We start from the raw sequence: 9,497 nt of genomic DNA on the forward strand, positions 1-9,497 counted from the left end.
ACCCATGGAAACAAATCAACCTAAAAACACCTAATAGCAACATACCACAAGTAGAAGTGATGGCTGGGATTCAGTCAAACATGCCATAGTAATGTCTTCATTTACAATATTCATCCCATGCCCACACACTTCGAACTCTGAAAAGTGAAAGCTGTTGGGTGGTGGGGTGGGGCGCCCTGCTAGTAGCTGTAGGTTTTTAAACAGCACCTAAGACCAGTCTGTGAGTTCATTGGAAAAAAAGCTTTTGATTGTATTGAGCCAGGGATCAGGCTGGTTGTACACGGCTAAGAGACAGATTCAGTCTGCATCAGGACCTCTCTCCACCCCGGGAAAAAAGGCTGAATAATGTCTGGTTAATTCATTTTGACAGGAGGGTGAATGAAATGCCAACAGCCAAAGGTTAACCCACACTGACATGTGGAAAACACTATTGAGTTACGAGTGAGAATGACTTGTCAGACCTACAGAGGAAACTGTTATTTGAATACCCAATTCTCTGTTCAGCTAAATCTAGTCAAATATGAAGCCAACTTACCTCAATTAAACATAATACAAAACCAACCCTCCATAAACGTGTCAGTGGGTATTATTTTGAAAACATGAGAAAATGTATGATAGAAAATGTATTTATTACAGTAGATCACATTTCCTAAGACAATTGGCCGACATGCTGATGGTGGGGAAGGCACTGATACACTATAATTCCCCCTAGAATTCACCCTAGAAATCCCTGGGCGTATCTCTAATGTGAGACGTTATTATGTAATCACAGGGTAGCATTGACAGGTAAGACGTTATGTAATCACAGGGTAGCATTGACAGGTAAGACGTTATGTAATCACAGGGTAGCATTTACGAGTAAGACGTTATGTAATCACAGGGTAGCATTGCCAGGTGAGACGTTATTATTTAATCACAGGGTTACATTGCCAGGTGAGACTTGGGCATCTCAGAGCTGACTGTGTACTCTTTCTTTGTTGATGAACTCTCTCCACTTCTGGACCGGAGGACTTCCCGCCGCGACCAGCCTCCGCAGCAGCGTGCTGGGCTTCAGATGGGGCACGTCAGGGTGGTTGTGGTGGTGGTGGTGCAGCCTCTCCAGGATCCTGCCCAACCCCACCTGGCCTGCATGGAACATGGGTCCCCCGTGGTGCCGGGGCCAGCCGTACCCAAACACATAGATGGCGTCGATGTCTTCTGGCCCGGCGGCCGTGGCATCCTGCAGGATGTTGAAGCCTTCATTGATCAGAGCGTAGAGACAGCGTTCTAGGATCTCCTCCGGGGCGATGCTCCGGGCCACCAGGCCGTGCTCCGCCCTGTATCAATCGATTGATTGATTAATTGACGGACAATCTATCCATCCACCCAACCACCCATCCATACCGACCAACCCGGCAGGTAGCCTAGCAATTAAGATCGTTCGGCCAGTAACCGAAAAGTCGCTGATTCGAATCCCTGAGCTGACTAGGTGAAAAAAATCTGTTGATGTGCCCTTGAGCAAGGCACTTAACCCTAATAGCTGATGTTAGTCTCTCTGGAGAACAGCGTCTGTTAAATGACTAACATGTAAATATATAGCCATCCATCCATCCGTCACATTCATTTTATAAAGCCCTTTTAACATCAGCAGATATACAGATTTTAAATCATTACAGATTTAAAATCATTACAGATTTACCTGTAGGTCTCCAGGAAGATGTGTACCCAGGGGTCGGACCGCGCCATCCTGCCTCCAGGCCCGTCATACTGGTACCATCCCTTCCCCGTCTTCTGGCCCAGCCGGCCTGCCTCACACATCTGGTCAGGTAGCGGGCTGTACCGTCGGCCCTGGCGTGTCCTGGTTGACTCCACCCCTGGCCATGTAAGCCCCGCCTCCTTCCTGATCCTCCAGCCCACATCCAGCCCTGATAGGTCAGACATCCGGAACACGCCCATGGGGAATCCAAACTCCTCCAGCGCCTCGTCCACCTGCTGGGGCGTGGCTCCTTCCTCCAACAGGAAGTTGGCCTGTTCCAGGTACGGCTTCAACATCCGGTTACCCACAAACCCCGGACAGTTGCCCACGGCGACGCTGACTTTCCCCATCCTCTTGCCCAGCTGCATTGCCGTGGCGACCGCCTCCGGGGATGACCGTGGACCACACACCACCTCCAGCAGCTTCATGACGTGGGCCGGCGCAAAGAAGTGCATCCCCACCACCAGGCCAGGGTTCTGGGTGACGGCAGCTAGCTGGTCGATGTCCAGGCCAGAGGTGTTGGAGCAGAGCAGGGTCCCAGGTCTACACACTGAGGTCAGATGCCTAAACACCTGCAGCTTCAGGGACATGTCCTCAAACACCGCCTCGATCACCAACTCCACCTGAATGATCGAGTTTATTTTAACATATATAAACAGTACATGCGTCTAGAATAACACAATATACTATTGTGGTACCTTAAAATACATGATATAATTACAATACACGATATAATTACAATACACAATATAATTACAATACACRATATAATTACAATACACGATATAATTACAATACACRATATAATTAAAATACACGATATAATGCCAATACACGATATAATTACAATACACGATATAATTACAATACACGATATAATTACAATACATGATATAATTACAATACATGATATAAAACTAGTTCTACCTCACTAACGTCCTGCAAGTTGGAGCTGAAGGAGATAACCCCTGGGGGAGTGGCCAAGCCTCGTCGCCCCGCCTCTCTCTGCAGCATCGCCGGAACCGCCTGACTGGCCTCTGCCAGCTGCTTCTCTTGGGTCTCCACGGCAACCACAGAAATGCCCGTCAGAGCCAGTGCCACAACGATGCCACGCCCCATGGTACCCAGACCTGGAGACAAACAGACAACACCAAGTACATGAGGACTTACAGAGCCTTCAAAATATTCACACCCCTTGAGGTTTTCCACATTATGGTATATTACAGCCTGAATTTAAAATTGATTTAAATTGAGATGTGTCATCACTGGTCTACACACAATACCCCATAATGTCAAGGTGGAATTATGTTTTTAGAAATGTTTACAAATTAATAAAACAAATTTAGCCTAAATGTCTTGAGTTTATCTGTAAGGTCCCTCAGTCGAGCAGTGATTTTCAAACACAGATTCAACCACAAAGACCAGGGAGGTTTTCCAATACCTCACAAAGAAGAGCACCTATTGGTAGATGGGTAAATATAAAATATATAAAGCAGACCTTGAATATCCGTTTGAACATGGTGAAGTTATTAATTACACTTTAGATGGTGTATCAATACACTCAGTCACTACAAAGATACAGGCATCCTTCCAACTCAGTTGCCGGAGAGGAAGGAAACCGCTCAGGGATTTCAACATGAGGCCAATGGTGACTTTAAAACAGTTAGAGTTTAATGGCTGTGATAGGAGAAAACTGAGGATGGATCAACAGCATTGTAGTTACTCCACAATACTAACCTAAATGACAAAACATGCATCTGGTTTGCGATAAGGCACCAAAGTAATACTGCAAATAATGTGGCAAAGAAATGTACTTTATGCCCTGAATACAAAGCGTTATGTTTGTGGCAAATCCAACACAACACACCAGACTCTTCATATATGACTTGTTTCAGGAAACTAGCCGTATGTCGCATGTCACTACTTTACAGGAGAAGCATTTCAACATAAACATTTTTTTTTATATCAAAATGCTATTTTTGGCAGAAATGCCTTCTGGCATATGTGAACCTTCATGTGCCTTAATAACAAACGTGTATGCCATCTGTAAATAAGAATACAATTGTTAAATTATGAGCCTAGTTGGTTTATCCACGGAAAAAGTCTGGAACCTTCCCGCTAGCCATGATTGGCTGAGATAATGGATGGGCTGGACATGCCGAGAGATGAGTTCTGATTGGTCTGCCATGTAGCATGCTTCTGTCTATAACGTCAGCTGCTCAGTATGTGTAGACAATCCTTTATAAACCGGCTATTTTGAAAGATATCACAAAGAACTGCACAAATGTTGCTAATGTTTTCCACTTTCTGGAGGACTGAGTTTTGAAATCAGTGGAATGCCCGGTGGAAGCAGAGTATGATAGCGAAGTAAATGGAGAAAATTCTGCCGATTGATTGCAAAATAATGAGGAGGGAGTCGAAAAGAGAACACACAGAAGGAGAAGGCTGTAGTATAAAACACCTGTCTCTGGATTACATCTTCAAACTAAAGGACAACCACGGAGTCCATGACAGCGAGGGAGAAGCATTCATCCATGTATTAACCAACCTTTAGTCTTGAAAACCCTGGATTTAAGAGTAGACTTCAGTGAAATAGAGGTTACCCCTCTCACCAATAACAGCAGCTTTGCTGATGGTCCTGGCGGTGCTGTTGTCCCAGCTCGCCCCACTAGGCAGACTCCACTTCCCCACCACCCTCTGGGAGAAGAAGGCATACTGCAGAGCTCGGGCCTGGCCGCTGTTGAACAGGGTGGTCATCAGGTCCCTCTCCTTCTCCATACCCTGGGTGTAAGGTAGGGAGGCAGCCGCCCTCAGAGCCTGAACACAGGCCACCGGAGCCAGGGCACCTCGGGAGCGCTGCCGGACCTTGGCCATGACTTTGTCCAAGAGGGAGTCAACGTCTGGGGGGCAGGGGCAGGGCAAGGTGCTCAGACGACGGGAGTCCAAGGGCTGGCCTGAAACACACACAGATGAGATGGACTGAAACACACACAGATGAGATGGCCTGAAACACACACAGATGAGATGGCCTGAAACACACACAGATGAGATGGCCTGAAACACACACAGATCAGATTCCAAACCCTGACTAAGTTTCAACCATACAGTTTCAAGCTTTAGGCATTAACAAAGATAAAGTCATGTGCTTCAGATATTGAGGCCTTGCCCTCCTGATATTATCATTGAAAAAGAGAGCGCCACCATGTGGTGGTCTCCGATACAGGTGCAGGTTCAGATATATAGATACAACTGTCCCAGAGTCCCACTAAGAGGACTGACAATGACCAGCAGGAGACAGGGATACAATCCACACTTCATTACACACAACCTAACAGAGGAGGGAACTAGTGGTAGTGGTTGTCTGCAGAAGACAAGAGCATGTATTTTATCATGGCATTACAGGCTAATGACTATGTAATAGCAATGAGAATGACAACAGTGTACTATAACGGTTAGGTGTTAGCATAGGCTAATATGGTACACAGTAGGACACAATAGGGGCTAGCATAGAATAGGGTAATACACAGGATACAACTAGCATGGTAAACGAGATATAGAAGAGAAGATCGCATAATAGGCTAGTAGTCCACATCCCTGGTCATCTACCTGGTCATCCATACTACCTGGTCATCCATGCTACCTGGTCTTCTACCTGGTCATCTACCTGGTCATCCATACTACCTGGTCATCTACCTGGTCATCCATACTACCTGGTCATCTACCTGGTCATCCATACTAGCTGGTCATCCATCCGCTGGTCATCCATACTGGTCTAACCTGGTCATCTACCTGGTCATCCATACTACTGGTCCTTCTACTGGTATCTACCTGGTCATCCATGCTACCTGGTCATCTACCTGGTCATCTACCTGGTCATCCATGCTACCCCTGGTCATCTACCTGGTCATCCATTCTACCTGGTCTCTCTAACCTGGTCATCTAAACCTGGTCTTCTACCTGGCCATCTACCTGGTCATCCATACTACCTGGTCATCTACCTGGTCATTCATGCTACCTGGTCATCTACCTGGTCATCCATACTACCTGGTCTTCTACCTGGTCATCTACCTGGTCATCCATACTCCCTGGTCATCTACCTGGTCATCCATGCTATCTGGTCATCTACCTGGTCACTCCAGCTACCTGGTCATCTACCTGGTCATCCATACTATCTGGTCATCTACCTGGTCATCCATGCTACCTGGTCATTCCATACTACCTGGTCATTCCATACTACCTGGTCATCTACCTGGTCATCCATACTACCTGGTCATCTTTCCTTGGTCACCATGCTACCTGGTCATCTACCTGGTCATCCATACTGCCTGGTCATCTTCCTGGTCATCCATGCTACCGTGGTCATCTACCTGGTCATCCATACTACCTGGTCATCTTCCTTGGTCATCCATGCTACCTGGTCATCTACTGGTCATGCCAATACTACCTGGTCATCTACCTGGTCATCCATACTACCTGGTCATCCATGCTACCTGGTCCATCCATACTACCTGGTCATCTACCTGGTCATCCATACTACCTGGTCATCTTCCTTGGTCATCCATGCTACCTGGTCTTTCACCTGGTCATCCATACTACCTGTCATCCATGCTACCTGGTCATCTACCTGGTCATCCATGCTACCTGGTCATCTACCTGGTCATCCATACTACCTGGTCATCCATGCTACCTTTGGTCATCTACCTGGTATCTACCTGGTCATCCATACTACTGGTCATCCATGCTACCTGGTCATCATGCTACCTTGGTCATCTACCTGGTCATCTACCTGGTCATCCATACTACCTGGTCATCCATGCTACCTGGTCTTCTACCTGGTCATCATACACCGCTGGTCATCCTGCTACCTGGTCATCCATACTACTGGTCATCCATGCTACCTGGTCATCTACTGGTCATCTACGCTACCTGGTCATCTACCTGGTCATCCATGCTATCTGGTCATCTACCTGGTCATCTACCTGGTCATCCATACTACCTGGTCATCATGCTACCTGGTCATCTACCTGGTCATCCATATCCTGGTCTCCTACCTGGTCATCCATGCTACCTGGTCATCACATGCTACCTAGTCATCTACCTGGTCATCCATGCTACCTGGTCATCCATGCTCCCTGGTCATCTACCTGGTCATCCATGCTACTGGTCATCCATTCTACCTGGTCATCTACCTGGTCATCCTATACTACTGGTCTCCTACCTGGTCATCCATGCTACCTGGTCATCCATGCTACCTGGTCATCCTGTCATCTACCTGGTCATCCGTACTACCTGGTCATCCTCTGGTCATCCATGCTACCTGGTCATCCATACTACCTGGTATCTACCTGGTCATCCATGCTATCTGGTCATCCATACTACCTGGTCATCCACGCTACCTGGTCATCCATGCTACCTGGTCATCCGTACTACCTGGTCATCCTACTACCTGGGTCATCTATCTGGTCATCCGTACTACCTGGTCATCCATGCTACCTGGTCATCCATGCTACTGGTCATCTACCTGGTCATCCGTACTACCTGGTCATCTACCTGGTCATCCATGCTACCTGGTCATCACTACCTGGCATCTACCTGGTCATCTATACTACTGGTCATCTATACTACCTGGTCATCCATACTACCTGGTCATCCGTACTACCTGGTCATCCTACCTGGTCATCCATATCTACCTGGTCATCTACCTGGTCATCTATACTACCTGGTATCTTACCTGGTCATCATACTACCTGGTCATCCATACTACCTGGTCATCCTACTACCTGTCATCCATACTACCTGGTCATCCATACTACCTGGTCCATCCCTCATACTACCATGGTCACCCATACTACCTGGTCATCCATACTACCTGGTCATCCATACTACCTGGTCATCTATAACTCTTCATCCATAACTGGTCATCCATACTACCTGGTCCCATTACCCATATTAACCTGTCATCTATACTACCTGGTCATCCGTACTATACCTCTGGTCCATCCATATACTGGTCATCCTATACACTGGTCATCCATACTACCTGGTCATCTATACTACCTGGTCTCCATACTACTGGTCATCCATACTTACCTACCTGGTCATCTACCTGGTCACCTATGCTACTGGTCATCTCTACCTGGTCATCCATACTACCTGGTCATCTATACTACCTGGTCATCCATACTACCTGGTCATCCATACTACCTGGTCATCCATACTACCTGGTCATCATACTACCTGTTCTACTACCTGGTCATCCATACTACCTGGTCATCCCACTACCTGGTCTCCAGCTACCTGGTCATCCATGTACGCTGGTCATCTACTGGTCATCCTACTCCTGGTCATCCATACTCATGTCATTCTTACACCTGGTCATCCATAATATCTGATCTGGCGGATTCACTAAACACAAATGCTTTGTTTTGTAAAATTATGTCTGAGTGATGAAGTGTGCCCCTGGCTATCCGTAAATAATAAAAACAAGAAAATCATGGTTACCAAGCTTTAAAAGGGAAGACTCCTCTCTGGGTCAGTTAGTGGGTCACCATGGTTACCAAGCTTTAAAGGGACAGACTCCTCTCTGGCTCTGACCACCAAGCCTTAAAGGGACAGACTCCTCTCTGGGTCAGTTAGTGGTCACCATGGTTACCAGCTTTAAGGGACAAGACTCCCTCTCTGGCTCTGACACCACAAGTCTTAAAGGGACAGATCCTCTCTGGCTCTGACCACTAAGTCTAAGGGACAGACTCCTCTCTGGCTCTGACCACTAAGTCTTAAAGGGACAGACTCCTCTCTGGCTCTGACACACTAAGTCTTAAGGACAGACTCCTCTTGGGCTCTGACCACTAAGTCTTAAAGGGACAGACTTCCGTCTCTCGGTTCAGTTAGTGGGTCGCATGTACCAGAGCCTTAAAGGGACAGACTCCTCTCTGGGTCTGACCACTAAGTCTTAAAGGGACAGACTCTCTCTGGGTCTTGACCACTAAGTCTTAAAGGGACAGACTCCTCTCTGGCCAGAGAGTTCAGGTCACGTTTGCCTAGTCGCCCTGGTCATCCTATAACAGCCTGGTTCTCTGAACAGGTCATCCTATAACAGCTGGTTCTCAACAGGTATCCTATAACAGCCTGGTCGGTCATCAAACAGACACTGGTTCTCTGAACAGTCATCTATAACAGGCCTGGTCAGGTCATCCTATAACAGCCTGGTTCTCTGAACAGGTCATTCCTATAACAGCCTGGTTCTCTGAACAGGTCATCCTATAACAGCCTGGTTCTCTGAACAGGTCATCTTATAACGCCTGGTTTCTCTGAACAGGTCACCCTATAAAGCCTGGTTCTCTGAACAGGTCATCCTAATAACAGCCTGGTTCTCTGAACAGCCTTGGTTCTCTGAACAGGTCACTCGCTATAACAGCCTGGTTCTCTGAACAGGTCATCCTATAACAGCCTGGTTCTCTGAACAGGTCATCCTATAACAGCCGCTGGTTCTCTGAACAGGTCATCCTATAACAGCCTGGTTCTCTGAACATGACAAAGGTCATCCTATAGATATCATCTAGAACACCTGTTCAGGTCAATCCTATAACAGCCTGGTTCAGGTCATCCTAATAACAGCCTGGTTCTCTGAACAGGTCATCTATAACAGCCTGGTTCTCTGAACAGGTCATCCTATAACAGCCTGGTTCTCTGAACAGGTCATGCCTATACAGCCGGTTCTCGAACATGTCCTATAATAAAGACAGAGCCTGGTTCAGTCATC

General features: G+C 47.1%; 1 protein-coding gene across 1 annotated transcript in view; it reads right to left on the reverse strand.

Annotated features, from left to right (window-relative positions):
- Positions 1-610: 610 nt before the first annotated feature.
- The window catches only part of ehhadh (enoyl-CoA, hydratase/3-hydroxyacyl CoA dehydrogenase), a 24,926-nt gene continuing 16,039 nt past the window's right edge, over positions 611-9,497 (reverse strand). The window contains exons 6-9 of the mRNA XM_024140383.2: positions 4,348-4,689; positions 2,663-2,865; positions 1,679-2,358; positions 611-1,316 (exon numbers count right to left, since the gene is read on the reverse strand). Of these exons, the coding sequence (XP_023996151.1) occupies positions 950-1,316; positions 1,679-2,358; positions 2,663-2,865; positions 4,348-4,689 (1,592 nt within the window). The 3' untranslated portion in view covers positions 611-949. The remainder of the gene's footprint in view (positions 1,317-1,678; positions 2,359-2,662; positions 2,866-4,347; positions 4,690-9,497) is intronic.

The sequence above is a fragment of the Salvelinus sp. IW2-2015 genome, unplaced genomic scaffold (assembly GCF_002910315.2).
Source record: "Salvelinus sp. IW2-2015 unplaced genomic scaffold, ASM291031v2 Un_scaffold2117, whole genome shotgun sequence".
Lineage (NCBI taxonomy): Eukaryota > Metazoa > Chordata > Actinopteri > Salmoniformes > Salmonidae > Salvelinus > Salvelinus sp. IW2-2015.